General features: G+C 36.9%; 1 protein-coding gene across 1 annotated transcript in view; it reads left to right on the top strand.

The window, feature by feature from the left end:
• Positions 1-20,384, top strand: part of EDIL3 (EGF like repeats and discoidin domains 3) — a 274,624-nt gene that overhangs the window by 187,767 nt on the left and 66,473 nt on the right. Inside the window, exon 6 of the mRNA XM_042866211.1 lies at positions 8,786-8,967. Within this exon, the coding sequence (XP_042722145.1) occupies positions 8,786-8,967 (182 nt within the window). The remainder of the gene's footprint in view (positions 1-8,785; positions 8,968-20,384) is intronic.

The raw sequence follows: 20,384 nt of genomic DNA, 5'->3' as shown, positions 1-20,384 counted from the left end.
CAGATATTTCACTGCTACCAGTAGAATTTAACAAAAGCTATAAAGGAAATAAGAGAGATTTTCTGTTCAATTAGCACCTGTGAAATTACCGTTCCTACCAGTCAGCATGACTGTGAGAGTGTGCGTCTGTGTCAGCAGGTTATTTCAATACAGAGGCAGAATATGAGCTTTCCAACTGGTAAACTTCATTTTACAGCGCTGGTGTGGATATTCTTCAGCTTGCACATTTTTTCCCAAGAGTGCTGACAGCTCCTGAAAACGTAGATTTTAAGATATATTCATTCGCCTTATTTAAAGAAATTACTAGTTTTTCTAGTGCAAATATGACAGAAAACAAAACATCCTTTAGAATGAATCTAGGAAGAGAAGGAGATAACAATACAGCATAATGTTTGTGTCACATATCTGAGTTTTTACATATTTGTTTCCTACTCCACAGACAAACAAAGATAGAAACAAATATAGGAACAACCAAACAAATTAAGAGAAGAAAAAAAGAATTTTATTCAAGACAGATAAATGTAAATGTAAAACTAGAAAAGTGTGAAAACAGTTTTCTGTAGTCATCCTTAAAGCAAGCTGAAGTTCTGCAGAATTCAGTGTCTAATCGGAAAATTTCCTAACGTTGCTGGAAAGCTAATGAGTTTTCTTTTATTCTTCATGCCAAACCTGAGGAAGGGAGAAGTGCATGATTAGCACAGGGTTCAATGGATTGCACAGGGTTCAATAACAAGTGAAAAGAAGTATTTTGAAACACAATTAGATTGCTAATTTCATTTTTACATACCTAAATTATGCTTAAATTGGTGATATGCTGTGTTCTCTGCCATAGCCATTTACTGTGACTAGAAGCAGAGAATATTCCACTATTGCACAAGTCTCCTCCATGTGCAACTGCCCAAATCCATATCCACAAAAACCTTGAGACTGGTAAACAGAACTTGGAATCACAAATTTCTCACCTTAGGATTATAAAAAATAAATTACTGCTATATGACCCTTAGGGGCCGTCATTCCTTAAGTGTGAAAGCATGGCCACATATCAATTACTTTGTAGAGCAACTTGAAAGTTTCTATGAATTTAGCTTTCATAATAAATATGAAGTTTAATTTTTGTGATTTTTTGTTGCATTTCTGAATAATTTCTAGTTTATTCAGATTAATCTTAGTAATGTTTAATTGGCTATGTTACTTAAAAACAGTGTCATTACTCAAATATAGCAGAAATGTCATTTTTCAACATGTCAACTAGAAATATAAAAATCATTTTTCACATAAAGATTAATATATAAACAAGAGCTCAGCAGAGGGGTTTCAGAAACTTAATGTTCCTTTCTACAGTTTGGTTTTTTGCTTTCTCTTTTACAGAAAGTCATGTTTCTGTTTGGAAACAAAATAATTGTTGTGCCTTTGACTGCATGGTTGAATAATTAGTAGTACAAACTCAGAGGAAGCATTTTGTGTTTGATAGATAGATACTATGTGTGCCCTGAACGAAATCACCATGGAGTGATGGTGGTTTTCTGCTGTGGCTGTAAATGGGTTATACACTGCAGTGTTATTAAGGTTCATCTAATCACTCTACTGGTTTATCTACTCTCCCTGGATTTTGGGTTGTGCCTCCAGTATTGCAGTAACCAAGAGGTGAGGAAAGCCATGCTGTCTCAGTCCTTTTTAACATGCACTGCGTTTAACACGCACTGTGGCTGCTTGGCATCCTGAGGTACAAGAGAGAACAGTGAAAGGAGATTGGAAGCGCTTTCAGGTAGACTAAAGGTTATTGCCAGAAGCGTATCGTGTTGTCCATGTCTGTGGAATTAGGACGAGAAATAATAAGACAGCATAGGGAAGATTCACCTTGGCCTGCAGTCAAATGGCAAACGGGATTGTGGAATATATGTTCCTGGAGCTTTTGAAAAAGTCATTCAGCAAACATTTGTCAGGAATGGTATGGATTAAGTTTATGTGACTTGAGATAGAAATTCTCATCTGAAGCCTTATTTTTCAGTAACAGCCTATCCTCAAATAATGTATCTTCATTGTAGAAGTCTGCTTTCTAAGCCAGTTCCATTAAAAGCACCTTGAATATGTCTAGGAATGCTATTAGTAAAATTAATGTTATGAAAATCAGAACAAAACAGCTAAAACTATTTCTTCTCTGTGCATTTTTTTCTGAGTACCACTTTGCAGATAGGAGATTTTGATATGTACTTCTTATGCGCCTCAGTATCAACTGGGATGGAATTGTTTTCTTCAGTGTCTGGTACAGTGCTATTTTAGTTGTAGGAGAAAAATGGTGTTGATAGCGCACCAACGTTTATAGTTGTTGCTAAGCAGTGCTCTACAGAGCCCAGGCCATTTTAATCTTAAGGAGATTTGAAGGGAGTGGGGGTTCATTTCTCTCTTCTGCTGCTCTGGGGGGCCTAGCTGAGCATCAGTTGGGGTGGTGGACAGTTGCTTGTGCATCACGTGTTCATATATATGTATGTATTTGTCATAATTATCCTTGCCTTTTCTCTATGTTAGTAAATACTTTTATCTCAACCCATGGAGTGAATGAAGGGTTGAGGTAACAGCAGATCTGACCTGAGCATGTTAACACAAAATGTTGAGGTAATTTGGTAATTGCTGGTCACAATGTTGATTTTTTCCCTATTTATGAAGTTCTTTAAGAGTCTTTTCATCGAACAATATCGTGTAGCTCCTTGCTGTTTATTTTTCCTGCTGCATTGTTTGTCATCTCTCGGGCTTGGATTAAGGTTTTTATTTTGCTGTACTGTATGGCATTGGCTTATGTCAAAATTGGCAGCTGAGAAACAAATGTTCTGTGTGTATTCAGCTCTGCAGTCATCTTTGGGCTATGGAAACCATGTTGTTGATACTACTAGTAATTACACTCTTTGCTTTGTCTCTTCCATCCCACTGGGAAGGAGAAGTGAGCGAATGACTTTGTGGTTCTTAGCCACCTTCTGGATTAAACTACTGCATGCTTGATCAGAAGTCTGAAGTCTGAGAGGTGCTGCCTTTGGTGGTGAGCTGAAATAAGTGTTTAGTAAGAAAAAGAACAAGCACAAAGTAGTGGTTCTCCCATCCATCCTGTTTTCCCAGCTTCTAGCTGTTTAGCAACTTCCATTTCAGGGACTTCCTAAATTTGAATGGATTTTCCTTCAATTTTACACCTGTCAGATAGGTTTGCTTTTTAGACAGTTCATAGATAGCAGTTCCCCAGATATTAATCTCTGGGCCTTGTATGGAGAACTCATAAACATATCCATTCTATGCAAGCAAAAGAATAAAAAAATCACCCAACTAAATAAATCAGTCCCTGAATACAAAGCCTCTGTTTCATACACAGAACTATACAAAAAGAAGCCCCAGTACTCTTTCATTATCTTGGCCACCTATTTCAAGGGCTCCTCCGCTAAGTTGAAAGATTTTTCAGAGTAAGTTTAGTGTAGGAGATCATCTGGTGGTTCCTCATAACAATGTGAATCTCAGCCTGGGGGCTATCAACCAGCATAGGAAAAAAGTGTATTTTCAGAGAGCCAAAGCTTCTGTGTGGAACCATGCAACAGTGATGCTGGCCATTGGAGACCATCATATTCCTCAGGCCGTGAGAGTGTCCATGACATATCTCACAGGAAGGGAAGTAGTGTCTCACAGCCACCTTTCTTCCAAAACATTTTATGTAGTACATGAAGAAAGGATTTTTATCATTAACATGTCATGGTTGTGAAAAAACAAGCCATATGAACATAACGTATGAATGGACACACTGCTGAATGGTTGTCCATATTCATCTAGCTAGCTCCTATAAAAACATATACATAATAATCCGAAGAGACCTATCCTTGACAGAACAAGCTGTGCAAGGCTGTGTGGATGGCATGGGGAACAAGAAGAAGAAGCTGAAGGCTGAAACCTGGATTTCATGGTGAGGAACTTATGCATGTATCAGCTTTATTTACTGCACTATCAGAGGTCATCTGTAATCCCATTGTCAGGATTTATGTTTAGCACAATTACTGTGCTATGCTAAGCACAGCCAGAGTAATCTCATTCCAGAAAATGAGGAGCTTGGAGAAAGACAGGCTTGCAGATGTCTAAAGCAGATTTGTTTTCTGCATGCCTTCAATTTTGCATCTGTTTGTTTTGATGACGCTAGGTAAAGACAAACCAACAGAGGAAATGAAAGATATATATTTATGCTGCAGAACCAGACATGCTTCATTGTCAATAACAGAAAATCTTTTTCTTCTATTTGCAGAGGCATAATCCTCATATTTTCAAGTAATTTTTAAATCCTTTGGAGGCTTTTTTTAATTTGTGGACTGACATAAATGTAGTTGTCCAAATTAAATATACTCAAGCAACATGTTTACCTAGTGCTTTATGCTTATTATCTCCTAGAGTAGTAATTATTTATCTTGAAATGAGTTCTGCTTCTCCTGTTAAGAGTGGGAATAAGTGACATATCTCCTTATTACAGTTTATGTCTTGAGAGACATCAGTGATATCAGGTTATATTTTCCTTTTTTTTTTTCTTTTTTTTTTTTTTTAATGTGCTATTCTTCTAATAGATTAGGATATAGACACAATACTCATCTTTAATCTGAGGATCAGTTTGAACCAAATACCCAATGTTTACTCAATCTCATCTAATAATTAATTGCTTTGTGATGCAAACTGGTGTGTTGTATTTTAGATCCTGTAAATATGAGATCATAAAAGAAATCCTCAAGGGACTTCTATAGCCATGCTATATTCAAATGGTTTGGTGGGGATTTTTCAGAAGAATGAAAAGATATAAAAGAATCCTTAATTTCTCCTGTAATGCTGTCTTTTCTGTCTTTCACTAGATCTTTGTAGATTACTGTACAGCTTTGCACTTGTGTCATCTTTATGGACAGTGGTTTGTTGTGGAATAGGTCTGTGTTAAATGAGATTAAGAGAGTTATCAGTCAGGTTTTATTTACTGAATTGCAATTGCTACTGTAGGATTAAAAGCAATATAGTGCAAGTTAGCATTTTGTTAATATTAAAAGCAGATAGAGTTTTGCTATTTAATGACATTAAGAGTTCCATATGACAAAATATTCCTTGAGAATCTGTATCATGAACCTGTCACACAGCTTTTTTAATTGCTACTATTTGATTATTTTTTTAACTTTCTTACATCAAGTTGATTGTCATACTCTAGTGTACTAGAATTAACAGAAATGGTTTTCTATTTAATGACTGACATTGACCACACTGAATTGTGCAGTCCCTGCAGTGATATTATTACTCCCTTGGAGACTGCAGTTTGCCAAGCTGTCATGATTTTTGTTAAATGAACTGTGGATATAATAGTAGCAGAGATAAAACAACAGAATATAATACAGCTTGTACCTGTCTGCAGAAAGATATATCTTAGTTTTAAATAAAAGACAAACAATCTCCAAAGGCTGCATTTGCTTTTGTCCTTCATTGTTAGTAGTCAATGGTGTATCACAGCCATGAAGTGCTAAAAAGAATAATTGCTATCTTAACTTGAAGAAAAATACTCTTTCTGTCCCAAATATCTTCATGCGGCAGCTAGTCTGAAAGCAGTTAGTCACTGATGAAGCATATTTGATGGCACCAGAAGCAGGTTATTCAGTTTAGACTTTTCAGGCAAAGTAAATTTCTTGGGAATTTAGAATGTAATAGCCTCGTTATAGCTTTTGGAAAGAGGCAGCATGACTCATGAAGTTATTGGAGTATTTGGTAAAAGTTAATGAGCATATGCATAAGAAAGTCCAATTGCTTTGCAGTATTTGAAGTATAAGGATGTTTTCAGATGTTTCCTTGTAACTGATAAAAGGGAAAAAATTAACAAGTTTTCTTGTAGAATAATGTCTGATTAATAATAAAGAGGAAAGGACTGGCAAAATTGCCAATGTTAACAATGGAAGTAGCTTACTTGTTGAGTTATAGCAAAACCACTGCAGAAGTTCCAGCTGTTCAGTATCCTTCTAGAGGAGCTAGCTAGCTAAATGTTGATTTAAGAAATACACTTAGCATTAATAAAATGTACTGAAGAGTTTTTAAAAGATCTTGAAATATCAGTTGCTGTGGCTGTGAAACGGAAGATGAAAGTCAGTGTTGTCAAGTTCAGGTAAGACATCTCAAGAAGACAGTCCATTACTATATATGTGGGGGTATCTGATGTCTCAGGAAGTAGCTACAGGTGAGCTTCCTCAAGGCCCATCTGTCAGTCATGCACCTAGAAATGTTTGTAATTTGTCAGCACTGCTTTGGTCGAAGAGTAGGGTTGCATTGCAAGTCTTATGGTTTGGACCCTAATCAAACTTAATCAAAAGTGCTCACCTAATGAGTATGATCTAATGTCATTCAGGGCGGGGGGTGGAGGGGGAGGGGGAAGATCTAAAACCAGATCTTACTAATATAAACTTGTATATTACATTGTAAGAAATTATTTGGAAAATATTATCAACTCAAGTTACTATCTATCTCCAATTTCTTACTCATTTTGTTAGGATTGAGCTGAACAGAACTGAACAACAAACTATAGAGTATCACTAACATGTTAGTTTACACTTTAAATACTCTTTAAAAGTAGTTCGCCTGGGGTTAACTCACACTGTAAACTAATAAATATGGCAAACCAGGATTGGAACTGCAATTACAATTAGTAGCTTGTGTAGTGTAGTACCTATTCCCTGGTGGTAACAAGTTGCTTTGGATTTCATAAGCAATATTCCTGAAGCTAGGAGAAGGTAAACACTTTTACCATATATGGCCATAGCTGACAAAACACAGTAAGTGGCCTTGATAATTTGACTGCCTTCAATTTAGAAAATTCAAGTCTCTTGAAAGAAAATCACACATATTTCAAGTACTATTTATCGCATCTGAAGCATGAGAACAAACATTCATTCAGATCAGGACTTAAACAGTTCTGCACCTTAAACAGAGGCTGTTGAGGGGAAAAAAAAATAAATATAAAAAAAAAAATAGATGTGTCATTTGCCAAATCTGGGACATCTATGGGAGACTTGAGAGTCTTAAAACCAAATAAGTGTTCTGTTTTGAAAATTATCTGCCAAGGCCAGTTACTCTTTTCCTCCAGCCTGTTCAGAACTGTCTCTGATATATGCTGAGACCCTTTCCTCATGCATGCCATTTTCCCACTAGATCACTGAATCATGCTAGCAGAGCAAGCATGTGCCCTCATCCCTGTGCACCTTGTCAGAAAGAAGCAAAACAGAGCTGTATGTCCCACATCCATATTAGAATACCTACCATGCCTCCATGCTGCCTTTTTAAGCTCCTCTTACAGATCTCTCTAATGTTTCCTTAGATGTATAGTTTAAAATATTTATCAGTCTGTTAGGAGGATTGGATTCAGGATGGTCCTGTGTACACCTGCATGTGTTTCAGATATGTATGGGTGTGCTTTCTTTTTCATTGTGAAATGGAAAAAGTATTTTTATAAGTAAATATCAAAAACTTCTGAAAGTAAGCCATTTACATTTGAAAATACAGATTTCCTTCTGGCTTGAAAACAGGAATGGCAGTTTATGAGCCATAGGAATTTTATGAGTTGATGAGAAGATTTCAAAAACAGAGCTACATTTAAATAGGTCTTTCAATTTTTAAGTAACAGCTGATAACAATGAAAAATGACAGCTTCACAACAGACATTGTTTCGTTTTAATGCATTCTGTGGCGTGCTTGCCTGTGCTGGTGACAAGGAATTTGTTTTCTTCTGGCACTGCTGTGCATCTGGCACAGCAGCAGGAGAGGGAGCTGCATTTTGTTGTATTGTGTGTGGCACTTACAGAGCCATTAGTCAAGTGCTGATTGCACCACCTTTGTTGTTGGGTGACACATGATGCAAAAAGGTAGAATAGGAGCTTTAAACTTGACAAGCTTAGTGGACTGTTAAAAATGTGGCTGGAATCATAGCACAGTATGGTGCAAGTCAGTCATTAATTTCAGTGGGGCAAAGAGAACAAAACAAGTTTCTCATTTAAAAACTAATGCATTTGGAACTCACCTGTGGAGATTTTACTTTCTTCCTTCAGAGCACCAAAAAACCACAAAGCTTCCTGTAAATAAAGCAGCAATTCAGTTTGTATTTGGCTTCAGAAAACAACATATGCAAAAAAAATCTTGACTATAAGCGATTATATATACAAGTGTTTGAATAGTGGTGTTATGGATGAATACTACTCATAAAATTGGAGCATTTGAACATTACAGTTAATTACATACTTTGTAGTTTGCTTATTAGATGTATAAAACCTTTAACTATTTTCATTGTAGCTGAACAATACCATATTTCTAGATTCATATTTCTGGAGATGGCTGCAGTGATAATGTTGAAGTGCATTGGCTAAATGCTGACTTTCACTGCACAAGGAATATGAACTTTACTATAATTACAGAATTTTGAGTTTGCTTTTATCAACTATTTCAGTATTTGAATCTAAGAATAATTCTCTTCATGTTGGTATCTGTAGAACTGAAACAACTCTTCAGAGATAACAAACTTCAAAAAAAATTGAAATCTTTACCTACTTCATTATGTTTGTAATGGGAATATTATATACAAAATATTTGTGCACTTTTTTAGCCTTTATAGAAAGAAAATGCTGTTGAAGTACTGTAAGTCTCTTCTCATACGGTATTTGACTTGCTATTCTGAATCTATTTGTACACTATTTGTAATTAGAGCCATTTGGGACTCAGAAGAGTAAATAATAATTTCAGTTGCATACATTTCTTATTTCCACAGGATGCTCTGGCCCACTAGGGATAGAAGGAGGAATTGTGTCAAACCAACAAATTACTGCATCATCCACTCATCGAGCTCTCTTTGGACTCCAGAAATGGTATCCATACTATGCACGACTTAATAAGAAGGGTCTTGTGAATGCTTGGACTGCTGCAGAAAATGACAGATGGCCGTGGATTCAGGTAACAGATGGAGCTGAGGAGAAAAAAATCTCCTTGATTCAGTTGCCAGAGTCACTTAAGGAATTGATGAAGACAAGTGGTAATCTAACAGCTAGATTCTTTTTCACTGTCAGAAATGTAGCCTAGACTAAAAGGGGCTATTTAGTTGCAAAAGAGGAATAATCTGAACTTTACAAATGCACAAATCTTTTTAATTTAAAAAGTGTGTGCATATGTTCCAATGTGACTCTAAGCCACAGAAGAAAATTTATAAAGAGCCTTTTCAAGGGAGCAGCTTTCCACGTATGCTACATTTATTCTTTAGGTTGTTAGTAGCATTTAGCAGTGATCTCTCTTAGTGGAGTTACTTTGACACGCTCCTTGGGCATAATTCTAGACTGCTTTAATGCAATCTTAGCTTTACCAGAGCCTTTGGGAATTGTTTGTGCTCCCTGATGAGCTGTTCCATGCGTATAGGTTAAGCACTGTGTGCATCTTGCTGAAAGTAACAGGAACTGTTATAATTAAGGTTGAACTAGCTGTTTGAACATATCCACAGGACTGAAAGTACATATATTTTTTCAGTCCTGCTTAGGGATATTATGATTTAAATGGTGGTGCTCCACGTTACAGACTGGATTTCTTTGCTCACAGCAGTTGACTTTGGTAAAAGTCATGAAGCAGTTTGATACAAAGTCCTATAGTTGTATTTTAATGAAGATAATGATTATGTAGCGATGCTTGTTGGTCTTTACTTTTATGGTGTTTTTATTATATGAGAACTGGACTGAGCTTTACCATGTTCAGCTAGATCCTAACAAAAAAAAAAGTCACTACAGCAAATATATGAAGAGGGTGCTTTGCTCCCTCCCTCATACTGTGGGAATAGCAGAGGATAGTACTCAGCATCTTGTGCACTAGCCGTGAGTTGAGCTGTCTGTTAGTCCCTTAGTTGTGCCAGACACACTACTGTTGAACCTACCCTTGTGTGCACTGCAGAATTTTTGTTTACATCTTCATGCTGACTGCTTCTTCAGGTTTTCCTGAGCAGTTCCCAGATGTTTTGGAAAAAAGCCTACAGGATTGCCTGTTCATTTTTCTTGTTTGGAGAACAGGCAGAAAGTACTGCTTGATGAAGTCCTCTGGAGCTACTGTGAGAATGCCGGGTTCTGTCAGTTTAGAAAAATGAAGCTTGTGTTACTGTTTGTTATTCACTGCAGAGCGAAAACACAAACGTCCTTCAGTGTATCTTAAGTCAGTTTTCTTCTGACCAGAGGGGTTAGAAAGTTTGTGAAATTTATACATTAAAAAAGACCTGGAAAGAACAACACAAAAAGACTTAGGGAGAATTATGTGGAGTGGAAAGCTGTTGTAATTTGAATGGATAATGAAAAACATCCATTTTATAGTAGCTTTTGGGCTGCTTTTGAGCATGTGCTTTATTAAATATTCTGGAGAAAGAAGTCAGAGTCAGTTAGCATTCACCCCCTGAAAATGCCTTTAGTAGAAGATGAACTGGATACATGCGGTCAGTGGTCAGTTAATTCCGTGTTTGTACTCAACGAAGCCACACCACTTCATTGAGGAAGCCCTGAGACAGATGTGAAAATTCCTATCCAGACTGTAGCGTCACACAATAGTTTGGATTGGAAGGAACGTTTAAGATCATGTAGTTCCAATCCCCCTGCTATAAGCAGGGACACCTCCCACTGGAACAGGCTGTTCAAAGCCCCAGCTAGCCTGGATATGTCTTCCCTTCGATATTACCTAGAAGGAAAGTTGGACTAATTGAGAAAATACACAAATCTCAGCCCAAGGCATTACATTTAGAAACTGCAGATTTTTTGACTTAACGTCTCAATCTAAGTAGCGCCAATCATCTTTGGGTTATTCTCTAATTTTGACAATTATAGTATGTAAAATCTGCTTACTAAAATCTAATTAACTGTTATAATTGATGTGTAGTAAGCAGTATCATTCCTTTTTTTTCTCATATTTCCTTAAAAGTAAACTTTTGTTCACAATTATTGAAGCATTTGCCAATATTTTTACCGGAGTTCAGAACAAAAAGAAAAATACTCTTTGCGAAGAAAAGTAAGTTTATATCTTGAGAGAATTGTTCTTTTCTTTACTTTGCTTCTGGAAGCACGTGGGGTCAGCAAATCTTACTTTGGTACAGAGATGATACTTGTAGAGGAAAAGTAGTTCTGGAGAAACCTGATTTTGATTTGAGAAGGATAGAGTACCTCAGAAACTGACACTTAGGCACTGTGAAGTAGTCCTTTACACTAGAACGCTGTCTGATTCTTCAAGAATGCAGTACACACTAAAAGACAGGTACTGTCTGTCACCTGTAAGAGTGAACAGCTTCTGCTGAGAGAAGAAAAACCCAGAAATCCTATATATATATATTATATGTATCCTATATATATATATATATATATATATATTATATATATCACAGAATCACAGAATATATATTATATATATAGAATCATAGAATCATAGAATCACTAAGGTTGGAAAAGACCTAAAAGATCACCCAGTCCAACCGTTCACCTATTCCCAATAGCTCCTACTAAACCATGTCCCTCAACACAACATCCAGTCTTTCCTTGAACACCCCCAGGGTCGGTGATTCCACCACCTCCCTGGGCAGTCCATTCCAGTGCCTGACCACCCTTTCTGAAAAGTAATACTTCCTCAACATACATACAACACATATATATATGTGTGTGGTCAGCATCTGTAACGGCCAGAGAGATGCTTCTTCAGTCAGAATACTCACATTTGTACCAAGTTTGTGGATATTTCTCCTTTGGTCTTGTGGAGTAACTGCTCCTGTCAACCAGATTCCTCCTGGGTCCTAATATGGAGGGTCTGCATTTGGGACCTTCTCCACATTGATGTGAGAGATGGAGCATCAGGTCCTGAGTATGGCTCTTGAAAAACAGCCTGAATGTATGACAGAGTGAGTGGAAACTTTTGAAACCAGAAATGCAATTTTAGGGGATGCAAATTAACATTTAGTGCAGTGAACCTGACACAGTAGCCTGTTACTCTACTACAATTTCCAATGCTAAATAAGTTCTAAAGGAAGCAGTTATATCCCACAGAGTATGATTATATATGGGCCTGCGCCTATTTTTACTTTGTTCCATTACCATTTTTCTATCATTTAATTTCTTTATTTATATGTAGCTTGACAAATGAAAGGCTTGAGTGCTTCACTTAAAACTTGCAAAGAGTGCAGATTATTTTTTTCTAATCCTTCAGGTGTCTTACACTCATGAACTAATTAGTATGCGGTTTTGTTTTCTGTATTCTCTAAATGAACTGAAAATTGAAATTGCCATTTTAAATTTACGCGCTCTACATGTAATTAATAATGGCACTACAATGCTTATAATCAGCTTGTGATTTAAGGGGTCAGTGACCATGCTTTTCAAAGAAAATTAAAGTCAGAGTAACTTGTATCTCCCTTTTAAAGTTCTGCTGATCTCTGTTTCCCTGCATAGGTTGACACAGATAAAATAACACTTTTGTGTACAGTTCACTGCTTTATGAGTGGCATTAACATCTAATATTTTAGAATACAATGAGAAAAAAAATCTCATTGTCTTCCTGCATTTCCACAGTTTTATGTTTCCAGAATTGTTCAATTTCTCAAAATGGTCACTTTGCCTGTTCTGGTTAAACTGTTTTTGTCAGAACTCTTTTCTTAAGAGAGTACTGTTTTTTCTTTACCCTTTTGTCCTTTTGCATTCATGTCTTTAAAATATGCTATTTCTTTTCATTCTGACTCAATCTCTACTCCTTCCTTCAATCTAGTTCATATCTTTGTTTTCCCTTCCACACTGTTCACATACGAATTTTCCTAAGGCAGTACAGATCAGAATACAGATGGCCATGAGCAAAACTGTTGATCAAATTCTCTCTCTACCACGTGCAAAGTATTTTAGATTTAGGGGAATGGACCAAATCCTAAATTTTCACTCTGACTCTTACATACCTATCTTCAGTCATCCTTCTTTCCCCTTCTCTCATTTTCTCAGTTTTCGTCATTCTTCTTCCCATTCATGTCTATACTGTGCTCTGCTGTCCTGAAATAAAATTGTAATATTTTAGTAAGAAAAGCTAATCTCTGAAACAAGGCTGGAAACAAGATGTTCTAAACTTAGCTAAATATGCAAAGACTTCAGCCATAACGGACATGCAGAAAATATATAAAATGGAGTGTCATAAAGAGCACTGTAAGAGAGGTAGAAAAATTTGGTATAACTAGCAATATAAGGAATAGTGTACAGTACCAAAATTATTAAATTGTGCAGTTAAGATGTATGAGTAACTCTGGAGAAAGAGTGCATCTGAAAAACCATGCTCACAGATGAGAAAGGGAAGTGGGTAAATATTACCCCATAGTATAAGAACGTTGTTTCTTCAGACATCTGCAGTAGTTATGATCTCTCTGTCCTATTAAATATATATATATATTTATAAATGTATATATGTATATATATAAGTGCAATGGATTACAGATCGACTTATTTAAAGCTTAATTGGCCCAAGAATAGTAGGCCTTACACCACCTGTATCGGGGAGCCTGAACTGGGGAGGGAGCTCACAGCAGAACTCCAGCGGTTTCTACCACTGTATTACAGATCATGCTGAGATTTGTTGGATGCTAAGTCATAGGGAACATTAAGAACATCCTCAGAAGTGTGTGCCAGAATTAGAACAAAGTAAGATGGTGCATGAAGGCATGCAAGAGATGGGTGAAAAGAGTAGGGTGAAAGGTACCAGATTTAAGATCAGACAGTAAAAGTCTGAGTGTACAGTGAAGTTTTAACTAAGGGAAACATGGGGTAAATTTAATTTCCTGGCGCTAGCTGAGGCTGCTCAATTAGGCAAGGAGTGGAAAAGATCAGTACCTGCTGGTGACCGTGTAATTGCTGCTGTTCCATGGTGACTGAGCTCCCACATCTGAGAACAAGAGATGCTGAAATTGTACTTCGCTCCGGAATGTGATTGAGAAGATATCTGTGAGGAGCAAGCCTGATAACAGCAGCAATTGTGGCATATATGAGAGGCTATCACCATTTTTTTCTTCTAAGTGTTCTGGGGTTTTTGGACATGGAAATTGTTTTTATATAATCAGTATTTATTAATCCACAGGCACAGAGAGCAGATTTGAGCATATGCTATAGTCAGAGAATACTAAGAAAATGAACTAAGTACTGTGGTTGAGGGCCTGATGATTGTTGTATATAGGAGGTTAAATTGAAGAATAAAAAAGTATTTAGTTATCAATCAGTAAAATAGCAGGAATCGTTTCTCTCAATTAATTTACGTTGTTACAAGTTGCCTTTCAAATAAAAAGATCAAAATATTTTTCTTTATTACTATGAGAAGGAAGAGGACAGTTTAAAGTTGGAATTAAATGCATTTTCATCTTATTAACTCCTTTCAATGTCTATTTTGTACTGTTTTCCTTTCTTAGATCAATTTTTAAATATCAAATATATTTTGAAAATCAAAAACCTAGAAGTCTTATGTAGAATATATGGAAACAGAGTGCTATAGTATTCTTTAATTTGTTCTCTAAATAGCTTTTCTAAAACTACATTCTGAAACTTAGATACAACTCCATGTTTTGAGATATTACAGGTTAATTGAAAAGCCGTCCAACTTCTCATTGGCAATTTGCATATATTAGTATTCTGATCTAAAACAAATATGTTGTTTTATTTAGTTTTAAGTACTACTTTTTAAATATAGCATTTTTTAAAAAATACTACTTTTAATTTCTTTTTTCTTTTTACTAACTTTCGCAGTTGAAAAAGAATCTTTTGTTGTTACACTTCTTGGAACAGTAAGCAGATAGTCTTCCCACTGAGATTCTCAATTAGAAAGTGGTATGTGCACCAGCAGGTTCTCTCTAAAGCTTTCTCAGGTTCCTGTAATAATTTAGAATTTTAAGATCAGATAAGTCTAGTTAGAGTCACAAAAATGTAGTTCTTCTATAGTATGCTTCTACAGCAGAAATCAGAAGGATTAAGTAGCAGTGTAGTAGGCATCCTATGAAATGCATGGAAACGGTCAGTTCCCTGGAGGATGTACACAGAGCCTGAGCACTGTATGGGAGATGGCATTGTTCATCCAGAGAACAAAACACCACAGTGTTGCCCATACACAACATTCACCAAATTGCCTTTGTGGACTAATTATTATATGTTTGAAGACTTTGTAATTCTCAAGATAAGACACAAATTGCACTCTATTCATTAGGATACTTGTTTTATTGGATTTAAATTCTTGTTTCTATACCAGAAGCACTTTAGTCGTTACTGATGCTTTTATAGTGATTTAATTAATTCTTCTTTTTTTATTATTTAGTCTGAATATATTGAAATATTATTTCTGTTTGGTAGAAAGCTTTTTTTTTTTTTTAATTACAAGAATCACAAGAATCACAAGGTTGGAAACGACCTATAAGATCGTCCAGTCCAACCGTCTCCTCATCGCCATTGCCACCACTGGCACTAAACCATATCACGCAGCACGTCATCCAGACGCCTCTTGAACACTGCCAGGGATGGTGACTCCACCACCTCTCTGGGCAGCCATTCCAGTGCCTGACTACTCTCTGAGAGACAAAGTTCTTCCTCATGTCCAACCTAAACCTCCTCTGATACAACTTGCGGCCATTATCCCGTGTCCTGCTTGTTGCCTGGGAGAAGAGGCCAAATCCCTCTTCACCACAGCCTCCCTTCAGGAAGTTGTAGAGTGCAATGAGGTCTCCCCTGAGCCTCCTCTTCTCCACACTGAACAATCCCAGCTCCCTCAGCCGCTCCTCATAAGGTTTGTGCTCCAGACCCCTCACCAGTTTTGTTGCCCTTCTCTGAACACGCTCCAGGATCTCAACATCTTTCCTGTAGTGAGGAGCCCAAAACTGAACACAGTACTTGAGATGCGGCCTCACCAGTGCTGAGTACAGGGGGATGATCACCTCCCTGCTTCTGCTGGCCACACTATTTCTGATGCAGGCCAGTATGCCGTTGGCCCTCTTGGCCACCTGAGCACACTGTCGGCTCATGTTCAGCCGAGCATCAACCAACAACACCAGGTCCTTCTCTTCTTCACACTCATTTGTACTAATTTGTAGCTTTTTTTTTTTTTTTTTTCCCCACATAGGTACCTAACACAACCCTTATGGCCTCAGTCTGAACTCTGGTTCTCAGCCTCCCTTTTTGAGTGCTTACAGTCTGTAACACTGGCACGATTAACTGTGTTTACTCATACCTGCTTTAACACAGAAACAATATCATACAAGCTGTTAAGTTCCATCATTCTCATCCTCAGCCAGGAAGGAGAAAAACATAAACTTTTTTTTCTTTCCCCCCCCCCAAAAAAAAAGTGGGGAAAAAAATAGCAGCTTCCACATCAAGAACTTCCAAAGAGCAAGTATATACCAGATGATAACTATTTGCTAATAAAATGATAAAACCTAAAATACACAGAGGTCTTCCAGAACATTCATTCAAACATCTGTTAGTAAGAGCTCTAAGCAAACGACCATCTGTCAAACCATTCATTTTGTCAAAGTTCATTTCCTCATTCATGAGTACTGTTGTATCAGCTTCCAAAAATACCTATCATCATAGATTAAATATTTAATATTACTTAATATAGCTCTCAGCTTAGTATAATGTGGCCAAGTGAACCTTATGAAATATGATCTGAGAGCCATCATGTAAGGTGATTTGAACCATACAGGAAGACTTAATCTGATAAGTTAAGTGCTCAGAAATGTATTAAAGGTCTTCATTTCTTGTCAACAATCCAAAATTTTACTTAGTTCCAAATGAGGATTTCTTTGGGGAGTGTTAAAAAGTGACAATAAGTACCTGAAAGCCCTTGGCAGGAGAGAACAGAAACTAATAACAAAGGTACTTCTGAATTCTCTCAAAATAGCCCTACAAGGACTTTGGAACTACAGAAATTGGAAAAGCTCTTAAAATGGTCAAAGTTCACCAGAAGTTAATTGACTTCAGTGAACTCAAAAGTCTGCAAACTGTAGATCTCCATCAATGTCTAAATCTTTAGCTTACAGACAAAAAACGTATTGTTTATCTACTCAGAACTAGAAAACAAAAGGACTAGACGCCTGTTTCCTAATGTAATCATCCAGATACTCCCTTGTGTCCCACGTCTCGTTATCTATTTGATATTATCTTAAATCTCTTTGTTTCATTCTTCATACACACAAACACCCACACACATATGTATTCAAACAACTTTTGATTGAGGTTTCAAATACACAGAAACAGTCAGTTCAGTGTTAATATCCCCATGGCAACAAAAACTTGATGCTGTTATAAACACTACCCATAGCATGTTCTGTCAGCCTGTGCATCAGCTTTCCTTAATAATTCTTTGTAATGGAGCTGAATGGCTGAAGGAACAGTGTTCTTGAACACACTGTTTCATGTACCTTTAACAACGCATGTTTTGAACTAATGATTCTTCATAGTCATTGTGGTAATCAAAACAGCAAAAGGTAATAGACTTAAATGAGTGTGTCTGTCTGCTCCAACAGCAAGTGGCAGGAGATACCTTCACAGCTCTATGGAGGCCAACAAACTGTAATGGAGTGATGTGTGGGCATCGCAGTTCCCCAGTGGGAACACAATATAAACCAGTTAGATGACACTGTGCTGGTGTGAGATAGTCGAACAAGTCATATTTTGGGTCGCAAATGTTCACTTCCAAGATGGCAAACTAAATAATTGTTGCTTACAGGTGGTCTTCTGCTAGGTCTTACTTCTAGAAGAACTGTTTTAAATTACTTCACTACAGCTAATGATTGGGATGCAGAGATATTACTGCATGGCACAGAGATGTGCATTGAAACTTACCTGTGTGCTGAGTTCATATGGTAAGTGACAGAACTGCTCAGTGGAAATGGAGGCTCTGACACAGCCTCAGCTTTCAGAAACCTGCAGACCCTGGCTGTACCTCAGAGCTTCTCTGTGATTTTAGAGATATTGGAGAAAACTGACAGTCTTATGTGGTGAGTGTAGGAGTTGCCAGCACCATGGTATTAAAGCAGGAAACAGGGTATGGAGTAAACTCATAGTCCTTGACCTTTGCTGAAAATGATGATCTGTGCTTGGCAGCTGACTTCACTGGAACTGTGGATTGAAAAGAGGGAGTTTTACTCTCACATTTTGTAACCTTATTCCATGAGTGGTTAAGATAAAGAGACATTGTTCAAGTTCGAAGTTCTCAATGATATTTTTTTCAATTTTGAGGAGAGTTTCTGTTGGTCTATTGCAAAGCCAAGCAATGTTTTGCATTTTAATTAAATCTATTGCCTATCAGATTCTATAGAAAGAAAATTTGTTTTAAGGAAAAATACAGAGCTAATTAAAATGATAAAAAAGTCTCTTTGTTTTTTTCCTGAATATCAGGACACTCAAGGGTAACTATTCTTAAATATTAACTTTTTTGAGTATTGATTGTTAATTTGAAGGGATAATGGAAAGTATGGGTTTATTTATTGTGATTCAACCAATATTCAGCCAATTTCACAGGACTCAGGAGGGATTAATCATTCAAGCCTATTTTTCATTTTCTGTAATAGCATCTGTGGGTGGCAAAATCAGACAGGTGACATAGTCTTTTCAGCAGACACAAAGCCATCTGCCACCGGTGTGCTTATTAGTGTACCTCTTCATTCCACTTGCATCCATCTAGAGCCTTGGCCTCTTTCCCTACTCAACCAGTCTCATAGCAACCAACAGATTATTTTTGAAGTTGATAATATGTAGGAAGTATTGCTTTTATGTACTCCTATTTTCCTATTTGTATTTCTACCACAAATTGTGTCATGAAGTGAGTACATTCTAGCAGTTGTTCTAATTATTATCAGCCAGAAAGTCCTAATTACAACTGGAATTTCACCGTTCTTGGGTCTTCTATAAACTGACAGTGAAAAAGACTTTAGACTAATGAGACAAGCTATTAGCAGATACATGGGAAGAACATAAAGATGTTATAGTCAGCATAATAGGCAGTATAAAACCATCTGTGGTTGTCAGGCCCATTGGAAAGTGGGGATTGAAGAAGGTATTTCATGATTAGAATTATTTGAACCAAGAAGGAAAAGATGTGCAAAGATGTATTTTGTGATTTATGTTTAATGTATCTTGTGTTACAAAAACTGAAATATTGCATCATGAGTCATTAGGAATTAAAAACACTATTGGAGTATAGACTGAGATAGTATAGCATGTTTCTCATGAACTCATTAAAAAAAATCCGGACCAAATTTAGATCCCTAGCATCTCCCAAAACTGACATAGCCAAAATTATGTTCGAAAGGTATTTTTTCCTTTGCATAGCCCATGACCTGCAGCCTATGAAATCGATCTTCAGTGGATCTTTTCACCTTTCTCTACAGTTGTAATAATTTCTATAGATTCAGTGCATTAAAAAAAAAAAAAAAAAAAAAAAAAAAAAAAGGGTAGTGAACTATGGTTAAGAAGTGCCCTCCACAAAGATTGCTATTCTTTTGCTATCAATGCTATCCTTTACTGACAGTATTCCGGTGAAGGAACTAAATAGCTTCAGTTTTCTTGTGTGTTTAAATTAGCCGGGAATGTGTAAAACCCCTGGTAGTTATCCCACAGTGCCAGGGAAGTCTGATCTCCTGCATGTTCTCAGTTATTTCAGTTTTTGCTTCAGCTTGCATCCCTCAGTCAGTGGGTTTTACTTCGGGCTTAGCTTTAATGTTCAGAACTAATGAAGAGATTTTCTTCATCTGATTTGTCATTTTGTAGCGCATTTCCTTCTGAGTCACAGTATCCTTGGCTGAGAAGATACAAAGGACCTAGTCAAAGCCTGCCAAAGTCCAAATAGGAATTCTTCCCAGTTGTCCTTGTTGAGATAAGAGTAGGTCATATTTATTATCAAAGTTAGTATCAAAGAAAGAACTTTTCATGTAGGATTAAAACAAAAGTGTGTGTTTGTTTCTGCAGTCAATGTACATACCAGATACAGTTGATCAGAACTATTTTACATGCTGAAATACATCCAGACTTTTTTTTTTTTTTTTTTTTTTTGACAACTGTTGTTATTTGCATTCCTTGACTGTACTTTAAGATTTATTCTAGACATTTTGGGGAAGTTCTTTTCGGTTGCCCAAGGAGGCTGTGGATGCCCCATCCCTGGAGGCATTCAAGGCCAGGCTGGATGTGGCTCTGGGCAGCCTGGTCTGGTGGCTGGCGACCCTGCACATAGCAGGGAGGTTGAAACTTGATGGTTGTTGTGGTCCTTTTCAATCCAGGCCTTTCTATGTGAAGATGATTCAGAGTTAATAATAGCAATAAATGACTCCAGTGTTTCTTAGCTAATCTTAAATTGCAGGTATATGT

Source organism: Lagopus leucura, unplaced genomic scaffold (genome assembly GCF_019238085.1).
Source record: "Lagopus leucura isolate 7727_CA_CO unplaced genomic scaffold, USGS_WTPT01 Super-Scaffold_810, whole genome shotgun sequence".
Taxonomy (NCBI): Eukaryota; Metazoa; Chordata; class Aves; order Galliformes; family Phasianidae; genus Lagopus; species Lagopus leucura.
The sequence above is the reverse complement of the archived record's forward strand: the minus strand, read 5'-3'. Positions and strand labels throughout refer to the sequence as shown.